The sequence below is a fragment of the Enhydra lutris genome, unplaced genomic scaffold (genome assembly GCF_002288905.1).
Source record: "Enhydra lutris kenyoni isolate GAN:26980312 unplaced genomic scaffold, ASM228890v2 scaffoldscaffold1, whole genome shotgun sequence".
In the NCBI taxonomy this organism is placed as follows: domain Eukaryota; kingdom Metazoa; phylum Chordata; class Mammalia; order Carnivora; family Mustelidae; genus Enhydra; species Enhydra lutris.
Genome location: NW_019154085.1, coordinates 28,772,407 through 28,788,546, shown reverse-complemented (window position 1 = coordinate 28,788,546; position 16,140 = coordinate 28,772,407). Strand labels below are relative to the sequence as shown.

Below are 16,140 nucleotides of genomic sequence, written 5' to 3'. Positions count from 1 at the left end.
AGGAGGGATGTGGAAAAGGGAAAAGCACTGAGATTTGGAAAAGCTAGCAGCTAGAGCCAGAAACAAGGTTAGGGTCCTTGTGGCATCTGGAACTGGGGGCAGAAGAACGGAAAGGGAAGGGAAAGAGGCGATGGGGTCCTGCTGTCCTTTGGCTTTATCCTTCCCTTGCCTCCCGTTCCTCCCCACAGTTCATGCAGCTGTTGGCCTGCTAGAGGGGATGTAATGCCCAGACCAATTTTTTATTAAGCTTATGCAGCTAACAGACTTGTAAACAGTGCCAATTGACAAAGTTCTGCTGAGTATTACAGCTCGTGTCCACTAAACACACCTCTCTCTGACATCAAAAACAAGAGACCAAAGTAAACAAATACTGAGAGAGAGGATGAAGAGACACGTCTTGAGTCTTCCAGGAAGGCAAAATAGAAGACCGCCACACGGCTTGGTCCCAGGCGTTCGGCATGCCTAGCGTGCTACCACCGCCACGTCCCCCTCCCCGCCAGTGGCTAGTACGGGTCAGGGAGAAGGGCCATCGCTGGCACGTTGCAGACACAGCATTTGCTGGTGTTGACACCCTCCTGGAGCTGTGGTGGCAGACTGCTGTGTCAGGAGCCCATCTCCTGGGAGTAGCGGAGGGAGCCCGGGTCCCGGAGGCAGCCCAAGATGGCAGCCCGTTCACCCCAGCGGGGTGACCTCGCCCCTCTTCTCCAGTGCAGTTCAGCATTGAGGTTGTCTATTCCTGGTCAGCGGTAAAACCTGAGCTGTTTTCCTCGCGGGTTCCCCCTCCCTTCCCCAACTTGGGGGAGTGGTAGGAGGGGGTGGGGGAGGATCACTGAGGGGGCAGGGGGATGCCCCGGGGATCGGTGACCTGGCCCTCTTGCAGGTTCTTCACCAGTTGTGCAAGCCAGCGTTTCGTGGTGGTGTCATCTTTTAGCACCTGGGCGAAGGTCGTGTCCTTCAGCTGGTCAGGGAGGCACTGCCTGAGCGCTTCACGTGCCCTACATCAGAGACAAACAAGCCAACCAGGGAGACCAGCAAATAAACCCACATTTGGGGGACAGGGAAAAAGCCCTTTCATAGACATAAATATACAGAATCCCGGGAATATGAGGTTCAGTCAAGTTATCTTAAGAATCCATTAAAATTCCTTACAACTTGTATTAGCTATGGGCTCAGATCTCCAGGGTCTATCACCTGTGAACATTTTCAGGATGATGGCTCAATGTGGAATTCCAAGACACAGCAAAATGGAATGAAATGGTGCAACAGTTCAATTCACTGATTTATTCCATTAAATAATGTCAATATGCTCATGGTAAAAATCGATGGGTTATAGTAAATGAAACAGTTCCAAAATCAGTACATGAATAGGGGAGATGACCCAACTCACAGTATGATAAATTAGTGAACTTTAATTCTAAATTAATATGATTTTGTGTCTTTCTAAAAACTGCCTCAGTTTCTTTTTCTCTTTCCTTTTTTTAAAAAGTAAGTTCTATGTCCAATGTGGGGCTCAAATGAATGACTCTGAAATCAAGAATCACATGCTCTACTGACTGAGCCCACCAGACGCCCCTGCTTCAGTTTTATAACTAAAATGCTTAATAAGAGATGAGATGTAAAAACAAATCTATGGTGGCAACACTATCAGATGAACTTTCAAATGTTTCACTTTCTTTAAAAGATGACCAGTGGAAAGTGAAATCTGAAAACCTCCAAAAGATAAATGCTAATGGTTTATAAAACTGCTTTAAATAGTTATAGCTTTTGTACTCAGACTAGTTTAAAGAAACATATTTTCAAACTGAAGAAAATTGGAACCACTGAAGAACAGGAAAAAATGATGAAGAAACAGCTCGGGCTTGAATAACCTCAGGGGCAGAAGGCTGAGCTCACATTAAATCGAGTTATCCCCACTCCTAGGAACACAGAAATTGCCCCATTATGTGGTTTAGCAGAACCTAAGCAAGTGGCTTTCAGCATGAATTATGGATTTACAAAGCAAAAGGTCAAACACTTCTAAAATGCACTGTATCTACAATGTATGATTTCTGACAGAAAGATTATGAACATAGGGAGATAAAATAATTAGCTCAATGACTTTACAGGAATCAGAGAACTGAAAATATAATTCAAGTGCCCTCTGGGCTCCATTCCTTTCTTACGAGATCTTTGAAAATATACTTATCATCCTGACCACCTGGGGCAGCAACAGAGAGCTCAAACCACAGGAGTAATGTATCATAAGGATCCCTGGGAACTGTCTGGACTCTCTGGAATTCCAGAGGAGGGTACAGAGTGACAGAGAGAAAACTCTGATGGGCTTTTTTAAAAGTACGCTCTGTGCCCAGCGTGGAGCTTGAACTCACGACTCCGAGATCAAGAGCCACATGCTCTACTGGGCCAGCCAGGCATCCCCAAAACTCTGATGGATTTTTAAATTTAGCACTTCAGATTTTAAAAGGATTTAATCAAGTTCTGCCAGACTAATTATCGTTATATCCCTTCCCAACCCTAAAGATACAGGAACTATGCCATGAGATGAGGCAACTATTCACCAGGGCATTTCCCCAAAGTCCTAGAAATCCTATAAATGTTTACCTGGGGTTATCTGAGAGTCGCAGGTAACACCTCACTACGTGCTTCAGCAGACGGGCGGAAGGCTCTTTGGAGAGCTGCAGGACCATCTTACCCTGTTTTCCCCCAGAAAGGGTTGGGGTAGGAAAAAACACACAGACACAAAATAATCCCAGTTGACATCAGAGATCAGATATTTTAAGAATCGTCACACAAGGTTCCAAGAAGCTGTTCAGTGTCGGCTGCAAAGGGACTAAGCTGTGTGATCACAAGTAACTTCAAAGGGGTTAGATGAAAGAACTCACCAGGATCATGGCAACGTGGGAGAAACGCTCGTATGTCTGACATATATATGCCAAACCTGTGTCATCTAAGAGGATTTTCTGGAGGATAAATGTGGCAACCTGGAGTAAAAACAAAAATTAAGGAGTCCAAAACGTTGCTCAGACTTGTCTTCCAATGGTCGATTCATTGTCCAGGAAGAATTGTGAAGCAGAAAATTAAGCAGAGACCCCAACCATATGTGTAATGCACAGTTTAAACAAAATTAATAATAAACACATTACCATAGTGAATACTTACTGTGTGCCAAAGTATTTCCTAAAGGTATAACATGCCTTCTTTTTTTTTTTTTTTTTTTAAGATTTTATTTATTTATTTGACAAAGCACATCACAGCAGGGGGAGCAGCAGGCAGAGGGAAAGGGAGAAACAGGTTCTTTGCTGAGCAGGGAGCCCAATGCAGGACTCGATCCCAGGACCCTAGGATCATGACCTGAGCCGAAGGCAGACACTTAACCAACTGAGCCACCCAGGTGCCCCTGCCTCATTTTCACAATAAACCTATGAGGTAGGTACCACTGTTACTCTCTTTTTACGTAAAAGAGTAGGTTCTGGGTAATTATGAAATTCTTTAAAATGTAGATACTTTTTCAGTTACCAAACACTGTGTGCCAGGCATAAGCGCTAATTAATAACTTGTCAGGTTAAGGTCCCAAGTGACAAAACCTCGAAGTTGTAGAGTTGAGGTCCAAACCTCCTCTGAATACAGAGCTTTTCCTCTTTTTCCATGAACAAAGATGAGTTTAGAAATTCAGCTGTGCCTCATCTCTTCCAAATGAGGTAATCAGAGCTTTGCCTACTCTTTTTTTTTTTTTTTTTTTTTTTTTTTTAAGTAGGCTCCATGCCCAGTATAGAGCCCAGTGCAGCACCTGAACTCATGACTCGGAGATTGAGACCTGAGCTGGGATCAAAACGCTTAACTGATTGAGCCACCCAGGGGCTCCAGGCTTTTTCTACTTTTAAAAGATCTTTAAAAATTAAGATTTTGAAGCCTCCCTTCTAACACTATTCCAACAATAGTAAAGAATATCCGCAATTTTATCTGGCCTTTTCCAACGATGTGGATGGAACTAGAGGGTATTATGCTAAGTGAAGTAAGTCAGAAAAAGACAATTATCATATGATCTCATTGATAGGTGGAATTTGGGAAACAAGGCAGAGGATCACAGGGGAAGAGAGGAAAAATTGAAACAAGACAAAACCAGAGAGGGAGACAAACCATATGACACTCTTTATCTCAGGAAACAAAAACTAAGGGAGGATGGAGGGGAGAGAGTGGGAGGGATGGGGTGGCTGGGTGATGGGCACTGGGGAGGGTATGTGCTATGGTGAGTGCTGTGAATTGTGTAAGACTGATGAATCACAGTCCTATACCTCTGAAACAAACATTATAGGTTGATTTTAAAAAATTACCTGTATACACACATACACATACACACATAAGAATATCCTCAATTTAAATTCAATTAACTCTTGCACAGAAGGGACTAAAAAATACTAGCTTAATTCAAGTCAAACAATTATTTTAATGACTCCCTTCCTTGGCTGCTCATCAGAACCAGCTGTGGCAACTGTTTTATTTTATTCTACTATTTTACTTGGGTATAAAATTGTGGTTGAGCTAAATAATGGCCCCCAGAGATATCCAGGTCCCAATAACCAAACTCGGTGAATGCTACCTTCTACAGAAAAAGTGACTCTGCAAAAGTGATTAAGGATCTTGGGGACAGGGTTGCCTGGCTGGCTCAGTTGGAAGAGCACATGACTCTTGATCCCAGGGTTGTAAGTTTGAGTCCTATCTTCAGTGTAGAGATTATTAAAAAAAAAAAAAAAAAAAAAAAAAAAAAAAAAAGATCTTGGGGAGATGAATCATTCTCGATTATCCAGGAGGGCCTTAAACAGAATTTCAAGTGTCCTTATAAGAGGGAGGTGGAGGGAGATTTGATCACATAGGAGAAAGCGATATGACAGAGCACAAAGAGATCTGAACACGTTACACAGCTGGCTTTGAAGATGGAGGAGGAGAGCGTGAGCCAAAGAATGTAATTCTCAAAGCTGGAAAAAGCTAAGAAAGGCATGCTCTCCTAGAGGCTCCAGAAGGAATACTGCGCTACCAACACTCTGACTTTAGCTTGGTGAAACTGATTGATAATTTTTAAGTTGCAGAACTGTAAGAGAACAAATTTGTGTTGTTTTAACCACCAAGCGTGGGCATTTGTCATGGGAACGAGAGGAAATACACACAGTAAAATGTGTACAGTGCTTGAAGTGCACTATCTTCAGTGTATTTTTTTTTTAAAGATTTATTTATTTGACAGACAGAGATCACAAGTAGCCAGAGAGGCAGGTGGAGAGAGAGGAAGGGAAGCAGGCTTCCTGCTAAGCAGAGAGCCCGATGTGGGGCCCAATCCCAGAACCCTGGGATCATGACCTAAGCCGAAGGCAGAGGCTTTAACCCACTGAGCCACCCAGGCACCCCTCTTCAGTGTATCTTAATGCATTTTTACCTATGTACACATTTAGGAACCACAAGCAGATTAAAATACAAAAGATTTCCAGCACTCCAGGAGATTCCGTTGTGCCTTTTCTCAGTCAATACCCTTCCCTGAGAGGGTGCCAAGGTGACTCAGTCAAGTGTCCAAATTTGGCTCAGGTCATGATCTCAGTGTCTTGGGATGGAGCCCCAGATCAGGCTCTGCGCTGAATGGGGAGTCTGCTTTGCCCTCTCCCTCTGTCCCTTCTCCTGCTTGAGCACGTTCTCTCTCAAATAAATCTTAAACCAAAACAAAACAAAAAACACCATAAACCCTTCCCTGAGAAGTAAACACTGTTCAGACGGATCCTCACTGAGTGGTTTTGCCCATTCTTGACTTTCACTTAAATGGAATCATACAGTACGAATTCATGCATGTGCTGGCTGCTCTTGCTCAATATATAAGCATCAACTATCTCTAGGAGCATCCCCATGAGCACCAACTATCCTGCCTCTATCAGTATTCTTCCTCATTACTGTGGAGTTGATTCTGTGGCTATACTACAATTTATCTTTTATGAATAATGCTGTTATAAACATTCTTCTACATACTGTGATGTACATAAGAACTCCTTTCTCTTGGCCAATACACCCAAGAGTGGGACTGCTGGGTCACAGCATAGGATTATGCTGATGGTGGATACTGCCAGATGGTCTCCCAAAATGGTTACATCATACTCTCACCTGGGGGGGAGTTTTTAAAAAACACCAATGTCCAGGGCGCCTGGGTGCCTCAGTGGGTTAAGCCTCTGCCTACGGCTCAGGACAAGATCTCAGGGTCCTGGGATCGAGCCCCGCATCAGGCTCTCTGCTCAGCACGGAGCCTGCTTCCCCTCCCTCTCTGCCTACTTGTGATTTCTATCAAATAAATAATAAAATCTTTAAAAAAAACAAAACAAAACACACCAATGTCCAGACTTTATCACCATAGAGAATGACTCAGTAGGTCAGAGATGGGGCCTGGGCAAGTCCGGTTTTAAAACCCTTCACTGGGGTGCCAGGGTGGCTTAGCCAATTGAGTGTCAGACTCTTGATTTCAGCTCAGGTCATGATCTCAGGGTTGTGGGATCAAGTCCCGCGTTGAGCTCTGCACTGGGCATGGAGCCTGCTTAAGATTCTTTTTTTAAAGATTTTATTATTTGAAAGAGAGAATGAGAGAGAGAGAGAGAGAGAGAGAGCAAGCATGAGAAGGGGGAGGTCAGAGGGAGAAGCAGACTCTCTGCCAAGTAGGAAGCCTGATGCGGGACTTGATCCCGGAACTCCAGGATCATGACCTGAGCTGAAGGCAGTTGCTTAACCAAATGAGCCACCCAGGTGCCCCGGCTTAAGATTCTTTCCCCCTGCTCCCCACTGCCCCCGTACCCACTCTCCCCTCAAAAAACAAAAACCACTTCACAGGTGATCATTCCACACATCCCTAATTGAGACCCTCTGCTTTAGGGAGCACCTACTAGAGCAAGGTGTTAGACTAAGTATTGTACATAAAAAGCAAATGTGGTAAGGTCTCTGCCTGCATGGAGCAAAGGAAGACAAGCCAGGAGCTATTCACCATACCAAGCAGGATATGCCATATAAGCTAATGGGAACCTACATGTACTCAGAATGGATTAACTCCAGTAATGCACAAAGAAGGTAAACAGGGATCATTAGAATGAGGCTCCTGAAAAAAGGAGAGATGCCACAAAAGAAAGGGGTCTTTTTCTACTCCATCTATAAGAAACCAACTTGAAAAACCTATTCACAGGCAACCACTAATATAAGATGACAGAGTACAGTTGTATCCATTCTGAATCTGCCCCAGAAACCCACTGAAATTAACAAAACCCTCTAAAATTAAGGAAGAAATGAGACAGGCACACATATAGATCCAACCGTCACTTACCCTTTATGTGTTTAAGCAGAAAAATGAATACAGAGGTATAGATACCTCTCTAACACATATACCCCAGACTGGTAGTGTGGGTAGAAAATACTCAGAGGTAAAACACTTGATTTAAAAGTATGCCAGTTTGTGGGACGCCTGGGTGGCTCAGTTGGTTAAGCCACTGCCTTCGGCTCAGGTCATGGTCCTGGGATCCTGGGATCGAGTCCCGCATCGGGCTCCTTGCTTGGCAGGGAGCCTGCTTCCTCCTCTCTCTCTGCCTGCCTCTCTGCCTGCTTGTGTATACTCTCTCTCTCTGACAAATAAATAAAATCTTAAAAAAAAAATAAAAAAAAAATAAAAGTATGCCAGTGTGAGCTCCTACCACCTTGCTTTCCATCCATTATTTTTAAACAAATAGCGATCTTGGGTAGAATTGCTCCCAACTGAAGACGTTTGCACAGACATACTTGGAGAAGAGGTAACAAGTAATAATTACCTACATTTTCAAAGAAATTGAAGAAAACATGGATTTTAAAAAATATCAAAAAACAATTCAAAAAGGATAAAAATTTCGAAGAAGAGCTGAAAAGACACGAGAAGTGAGAAGGCAAACACTAAGGAAAATATCAATACAAAATTAAGCTGTAACACACACACACACACACACACACGTATAAACTACTTCCAGAAAGATACAAGAAAGTGGTAATGCTGGTTACTTTCAGGGAGAATTGAGAGGCTGAGGTAGGAGACTTACTTTTATTTGTACTACTTGAATTTTCTACTTTGTATCTGTAACACGTTTAAAGTTTATTTTTTTAAGTAATATTTACACCTAACATGGGACTTGAATTCACAAACCTGAGATCAAGAGCCACGTGCTCTTCTGATTACCAGGTGCCCCTGTATTGCATGTTAAAAATACAAAATTTTAAAAATCATTACATCTGCTTACATCCAACTCAGCATTAAATATTAATTAATTCAATGTGACTGCGCATACTATAGAAGCAGAGGTTGGATATTGCTAAAAATAGCAACATGGAAAAGTAGCCTTGAGAAAAAAAAAAATGACATAAAATAAAGCAGAAAGCTATTAGAGGGGAAAAAAGATAGAAAAGATATATAATATAGCATGTCTGAGGGACGCCTGGGTGGCTCAGTTGGTTAAGTGTCTGCCCTTGGCTCGGGTCATGATCCCAGGGTCCTGGGAACAAGTCCTGCGTTGGGCTCCCTGCTCAGCAGGAAGCCTGCTTCCCCCTCTCTCTCTGCCTGCCTACTTGTGATCTCTCTGTCAAAAAAAAAAAAAAAAAAAAAAAAAATATATATATAGCATAACTGATGTTGCCGAAGTGAGAGGCCAAAACAAATGAAAAATACTATGAAAATTAACAAGAGACACGAAGAATATGCTCTTTTGGAAAAAAATTTGATGTAAGATTATCAAATGAACATAAAATAATAAAATAATAAAAGCTTACAGACATCCACACAGAAAAAGCATATTCACCAAGAAAAGGAAAAACTTAGGCTGCCCCAAGATTTCACTGTATATTCAATATCAGAAGACAACAGAGCTATGGCAACAGAGTTCTGACAGAGAAAATTATGTAAGAACTTTATACCCAGTCACGTTGTCATTCATGGTTAAAAATCAAAGTAAGCAGAAGCTCAAATATGTATACACTTGAGTGTGCATTAAAAAATGTCTGGAATAATGAGTGCCTGGGTGGTTCACTCTTATAAGTGTCTGTCTTCGGCTCAGGTCATGATCCTAGAGTCCTGCGATCAAGCCCTGTGTCAGGCTCTCTGCTCAGTGGGGAGCCTGCTTCTCCCTCTCCCCCGCTGCTCATGCTCTCTCACGCATGTATGCACTCTCTCTCTCAAATAAAGAAATTAAAAAAAAAAAAAAACGTACAGAATAATACACCTTTGGAAAAGTGGGTTCAGAGAAAAGGGAGAAATTCACTGTTTAACTTTATATTCCTCTTAAGGGTTGGGGTTTTTAAATGATCATTTTTAAACAATTTTTATCTAAAAGAAAATAAATACAGGGAAGTTTCAAAAAGCCCAAGGGACACAGAAAATGATCCTAGGACCATGAAGCAGTCCAAGAGCCAACACAATACAGAATCTAAGTTGAAAAGCACATACCGTTTTGGAAAGTTCACTTCCAGATTCCATAATGCGCAAACACAAAGGGATAATTTCTGTTGTCAATAAAAAGTTGATTACTTCCTGCTCATCTGTTTTCACTAGGGCCCCTAAAGAAAATATGGACAAACAAAATTGTTTCAGAGTCAGGGTTTTTAATGAAAATGAACTTTGTAGGGTTCATCCAGCTAGTTGTGGAACTTAAATAACAGAGAACACAAACTGGGGTTCATGCCAGAGAATCCGATTCAAACTGATATTTAAAAAAAAAAAAAAAAAAAAAAAGAAAAGAAAAGGAAGAGAAAGCCCACGGTGACTGAAATGTATCGGTCAGCATTTAAAAGATCAGGTACCAAGTTTGGTCCACCACATAGTTAGCAGCAGGTCAGCCCTCTAAATCATTTTTCTATCACTCTTGGTAGACAACCACACAATAATATCACCATCTATTCTCCATTTATTTTAGGTAAGAGAGAAGAATTTCCTATCAGTAGAAAAGGATATTCGGACATAAACAAACATTGCTTCTTGGTTGTTTAACTGTCACTTTCTTGAAGAAGTGCACACATGGAAGGGTATACCCAAATAACACACACACACACACACTCTAATCCTAGTTCCACAACTAGTTTGCCTAAATTTGTAAAAGTTACCACCTCTTTACAGGCCTCTGTTTATCTATAAAATAAGAATTGGAACAAATGATTTTTAAAATTCATTCCAATTCTATTCTGTTGAGTTTTAACCTGACACCATTGACCAGGCAACAGACATAGTTCAGTGTTAATTTCTCCATTCTGTACATATGGAAGCAGAGCCCCATTAAACAAATGACTGGTTCCCAAGCTGCCCAATGTATCAACTAGCTTTTATACGAAAAGGCCTAGATTAATCAGATCTGTAATAACCAAAATCAATCACTTTAGAAGAGAAAGGAGTATCATTTAACAAGAACTGGCAATCTACAAATGCTACATCTTTAAATGCCACAGCAACCAGCATATACCATAATTCACTAATATGCCCTAAAGCAGATGTCCAATTACTATTTCATTTTAACTTTACATGTAGGTCTAAAATCCATTCTGAGTTAATTTTTTTTTTAAAGATTTTATTTATTTGACAGAGAGAAACAGCGAGAGAGGGAACACAAGCAGAGGGAATGGGAGAAGGAGAAGCCGGCTTCCGGCCAAGCAGGGAGCCCGATGCAGGGCTCGAACCCAGGACCCTGGGATCATGACCTGAGCCGAACACAGCCGCTTAATGACTGAGCCACCCAGGTGCCCCCATTCTAATTTTATATACAGTACAAGGTATAGATCATGGTTCCTTGTTTTACATATGGATATCTAATTGTTCCAGCACCATTTATTGAAAAGACTATCCTTTCTCCACTAAACTGTCTTTGTACCTCTGTCAAAAATCAATTAACCGGGGCGCCTGGGTGGCTCAGTGGGTTAAAGCCTCTGCCTTTGGCTCAGGTTATGATCCCAGGTCCTGGGATGGAGCCCTGCATTGGACTCTCTGCTTGGCAGGGAGTCTGCTTCCCTTCCTCTCTCTCTGCCTGCCTGTGATCTCTGTCTGTCAAATAAATAAATAAAATCTTTTAAAAAAAAATCAATTAACCATATCTGTATGGGTCAACTTCTGGACTCCCCAGTTCTGCTCCATTGATCTAGAAGTCTAGCTTTTCTCCAATACTATACTATCTTGACAACTGGTTTTCCAGTAGGTCTTGAAATTAGGTAGTATACATCTTCCAGCTTTGTCCTTCTTTTTAAAAACTGGTATTCTAGGGGTGCCAGGGTGGCTCAGTTTGTTGAATGACCGACTCTTGGTTTTAGCTCAGGTCACGATCTCAGGGTCCTGGGATTGAGCCCCATGTTGGGCTCTGCTTCCCCTCTTCCCCTGCCCCTCCCCGGGCTCACACATACTCTCTCTAAAATAAATAAATAAATCTTTTAAAACAAACCAAAAGAAACCCTGGATATTCTAGTTCATTTGCCTCTCCACGTAAATTTCAGAAAGAGCCTGTCAGTTTCCATGAAAAAAAAGTTCTGGGATTTTGTTGGAATTGTCCTAACCCTATACAACCAGTCTGGGGAGAACGAACATCTCAACAATACTGAATCACTGATATACCAATCAATGAACACGGTATATCTCTGCATTTATTTGGGTTTTCTTTGAGTTCTTTCATCATTGCCTTGTAGTTTTTTAGCTATAGATCTTGCACATCTTTTGTAAGACTTACATCATGTTTTGGTGCTATTACAAATGGTAGGTTTTTAAATTTTCAATTTCTGACTGTTTTAGCTAGCACATAAAAATGAACAATCTAATTTTTTTCTAATTTGTATGTCTTTCATTTTTTTCTCTTGCCTTATTGCAACAGGTAGGATTTCCAGGATGATACTGAGCGGGAGTGGTGAGAATAAATATCTTTGTCTTGTTCTCAATTTTGGGGGGACAATGCTTGGTTTTTCACATTAACTGTGATCTTAACTGTAGGATTTATTTTTTAAACTTATTTGAATTGAGAAAGTTCCCTCTATTTCTACTTTGCTGGAGTTTATATCATAAATGGATGCTGAGTACCATCAAAGGCTTTTTATTTTTTAAACTAAAGAAATGGTTATACATTGTTTCTTCTTTAGTCTGTTTATATGGCCAACTATATTGACTGATTTTTTTTTTAAGATTTTATTTTTAAATAATCTCTATATTCACTATAGGTCTTGAATTCACAACCCTGAGATCAAGAGTTGCATACTTTAGCAACGGAGTCAACCAGACACCCCTGTATTGACTGACTTTTTTTTTTTTTTTAAAGAATTTATCTATTTGACAGAGAGAGATCATAAGTAGGCAGAGAGGCAGGCAGAGAGAGAGAGGGAAGCAGGCTCCCCGCTGAGCAGAGAGCCTGATGCGGGGCCCGATCCCAGAACCCTGAGATCATGACCTGAGCCGAAGGCAGAGGCTTAAACCACTGATCCACCCAGGTGCCCCTGTATTGACTGACTTTTGAAAGTTAAACCACCATGCGTTCCTGGGATAAACCCACTTCATCATGATGATCCTTTTTACATTTTGTTGGACTTGATTTGTTAACATTTTGTTGAGAATTTCTGAATCTATGTTTTTGAGGGATAGAGGCCTATAGTTTTCTTATAATGTCTTTTTCTGGTTTTATTTCAGAGTAATTAATGCTGGCCTCATCAAGAGTTTAGAAGTCTCTATGTTCTGGAAAAGTTTTGTGGAATTGGTTATTTCCGCTTTAAATTTTTGTTAGACTTCATCAGTGAAATCACTTGGGCCCGGAGTTTTCTATGATGGAAGGTTTTTAACTACAAAAACAAATTAATAGATGTAAAACTATTCAGATTGTCTATTTTCGCTTGAGTATAGTCCGGCAGACTGAATCTTTCATAAAATTTGTCCATTTCACCTAAGTTGTCAAATTTACGGGCTTAGAGTTATTAGCAGTACTCATTATTCTTCTAATGTCTATACAGTCTGTTATAACATACACCTTTTCATTCCTGGAACCTGTAATTTGTGTTTTCTTTTTTTCTCCCAGTCTATCTGGTTAGAGGTTTATTAATTCCACTGAATTTTTTTTAGTAAAAAACTGGGGATGGGTGAATGGGTAAGGGTGGTCAAAAAGTATGAAACCTTCGGTTATAAAGAAGCCCTGCAGATGTAATGTACAGTGACTATAGTAACAATATTGTATTGCATATTTGAAAGTTGTTAAGATGATAAATCTTAAAGGTTTTCATCACAAGAAAAAAAAATTTTAACTATGTGTGGTGCTGGATTTTTTAAAGATTTTAAGTAATCTCTACACCCAATGTGGGACGTGAACTCAGCCCCGAGATCAGGAGTCCCATGCTCCGTCAACTGAGCCAGCCCATGTGTGGTGATGGATGTTAATGCAGTCATCATTCTCCAATATATACAAATATCTTTTTTATCCCCCTACAGTTAACTTTATCCTAACATCTCCTAATGCATCATCTGCCTGTTGTGGTCAAAAATACCAGCAGAACTAGGACAATTTAAATTGGAATTAATGATAGAACTGTTTTCTTTTGGCTTACTCATGTTTTAAATCCTACATGAGAAATTTTTATACTTAAAATTATAAAATATATTGGGGAAAAATGTTTCTAACTAAGACTACTACTTTGGAGGGGATGTAAAAAACAGTAACATTCATGTGGAGTACAGGAGATAGCAGCTACTCCTTAAATGTACAATAAAATGTTTCTGAGAAATATGTCTCAGAAATACTAAACTTTTCAACTGGTAAGAACAGACATTACACTTGATCTTAACCAAAAGGTCGAGAAGCGATAGAAGTATTAAACTCTTACAGTATACTTCCTGACCTATGGTTTATAATTATAGGGATATGAAAACAGGTTGAACATAAACACAATAACCAAAGTTTATACAATCGATGTTCTTACTGTTTGGCCAGCATGTGAGCAAAAACTATGAGAAAAAGACACTGAAGGGAATTTAAAAAGAAACCCTTCTTGAATGTATTTATTTTTCATAAATCCAAAGACAGTTCTTTATTATCTGGGAGTCTAAGCTCTGAAACAGCTAATATATTATTTTGTTGAGTAAAATGTACTTTAGACACATCTCCTATAGTAAATATACATAGAAACATTACCTTTGGCATGCAAAAATTTAAGAAGGTGAAATAGAGGATGAACATCTGTAGTTATAGGACAAAACAACCCAAGCAGGCACCACACTCAGAACAGAACCCAATAGGGGCTCAGTCTCACAACCCTGAGATGATGACCTGAGCTGAAATCAAGAGTTGCACACTTAACAGACTGAGCCACCCAGGCATCCCCCTCCAAAAAAAAACCAACTCAAATTCTTATTTCTGCAATAATACTCTTTGTTGACTTCAGCTTGTTCTTTATTCTCCCTATGATTCCGGTAATTGTTTCTACACATATGCTGAATTTAATCCCAAATGCTGGGTCTTCACACCCTTATTAACAACAATCAGAATGGTACTTGGTAAGAACCACTGTATTACTTATTTACTTATTACTTAATAAATATTTATTATTTATTACTATTTATTATTATGCCCTCATTAGTGAAAATAGACTCAACCTCGAAGACAAAAATGAACAATTGGGGAACAAAAGCTATAAAAAACAAAACACCAAAGATTTCAGACTTGCAAAACCACCCCAATAACTTACCAATAACTCCAAGACTGGTTAGCCGAAGGTACTCAAAGGGCCGTGTTTTGCTGACGGTGTGCAAAAAGGGGTACAAAAAAAGTGGGATGTGTGCTGCAAGAAATGCTGACCTGGAAGAAAAACATAATCCCAATCAGAGCTCAGAGTTCATTTCTAAGGATTCTGAACATTCAATTTCCAGGCAGTTTATTTTGTTAGGGCCTGTAATGTCACCTAACCAAGGAATCTCTAGAAAAGAGTTGTTGGTCATTAGTTAGACCAGCGGTTCTTAGCTGGGGTGATTCTGCTCATCAGGGTACGTGTGACAATGTCTGGAGATATTTTTGGTTGTCACAACCAATGGGGTGCTACTGGCATCCAGTGAGCAGAGGCCAGGAATGCTGCTAAACATCCAACAGTGCACAGGAGAGCCCCCTTTCCTCCCCTTCCTCCCACCACAAAATCTAGCTCAAAATGGCAATGTAACGGTTAAAAAAATCTACTCTAGGTTTATGGTTAAGAGAATACAAAATTTTCCCTGTAATTAGTACCAAGTTCCTAAAAAACTAATAAAATATCCAACTGTGGATTTTAAAAAAATAGGTCATAAAAATGCTATTAACTGCCCAGGAGAATCTCCTAGGTGCCTTCCCTCACCTAATTTATGACTGAATAATAATATTCACAGGTAAAGTCAGACAAAACATTATAAACCAAGATGAAGAAACAAAGCAGCCATTATGAGATTTATCTGCTATGTTTCTTTTTTTTTTTTTAAGATTTTATTTATTTATTTGACAGAGAGCACAAGTAGGCAGAGAGGCAGGCAGAGAGAGAGGAGAAAGCAGGCTCCCCGCTGAGCAGAGAGGCCGATGTGGGGCTCTATCCAGGACCCTGGGATCATGACCTGAGCCGAAGGCAGAGGCTTTAACCCACTGAGCCACCCAGGTGCCCCTATCTGTTATGTTTCAATGCACACTGTTCTTTTTTTGTTAGAGTAGTTCTGATATACTAAGTATTCTAAAAACATTTTAAAGATTTACTTATTTTAGAGAAAGAGAGCACACATGCAAGGGGGGGAGGAACAGAAGGGGAGGGAGAGGGAAGGGAAAGAATCCCAAGCAGATTCCATGCTGAGTGTGGAACCCAACTTGGGGCTCGATCTCATGACCCTGAGATCAAGACCTGAGCTGAAACCAAGAATTAGAGGCCTAACCAACTGAGCCACACAGGTGCCCCTCTAAAAACATTGTAATCTGAAGCTAGTATCTCAGGCAACTAATATAGAACCAATCTATTACTTTGTATTATTTATAGATAACTAATCTTATGGGAGAACAAACTCTTTAAATTTTTAACACTCAAAGTACTCTTGCATTTTCCTTAAGTGCTTAAGAATAATTTTCACAGTAACTTCTCTGAAATTCTGTGATGTCAGTGCCAACTTAACACTCA

The 16,140-nt window shown here is 40.4% G+C and overlaps 1 protein-coding gene across 3 annotated transcripts in view; it reads right to left on the bottom strand.

Moving 5' to 3' along the window:
* Window positions 1–218: 218 nt before the first annotated feature.
* The window catches only part of LOC111144409 (CCR4-NOT transcription complex subunit 9), a 31,535-nt gene continuing 15,613 nt past the window's right edge, over window positions 219–16,140 (bottom strand). For 2 of the 3 annotated variants that reach the window (XM_022498696.1, XM_022498688.1), the window contains 5 exons: window positions 14,707–14,816; window positions 9,467–9,576; window positions 2,880–2,978; window positions 2,599–2,690; window positions 219–995 (listed from right to left, as the gene is read on the bottom strand). In XM_022498696.1, the coding sequence (XP_022354404.1) occupies window positions 827–995; window positions 2,599–2,690; window positions 2,880–2,978; window positions 9,467–9,576; window positions 14,707–14,816 (580 nt within the window). In that variant the 3' untranslated portion in view covers window positions 219–826. Of the gene's footprint in view, window positions 996–1,516; window positions 1,711–2,598; window positions 2,691–2,879; window positions 2,979–9,466; window positions 9,577–14,706; window positions 14,817–16,140 lie in introns of those variants that run through there. The other variant, XM_022498704.1, reaches the window with a different exon arrangement.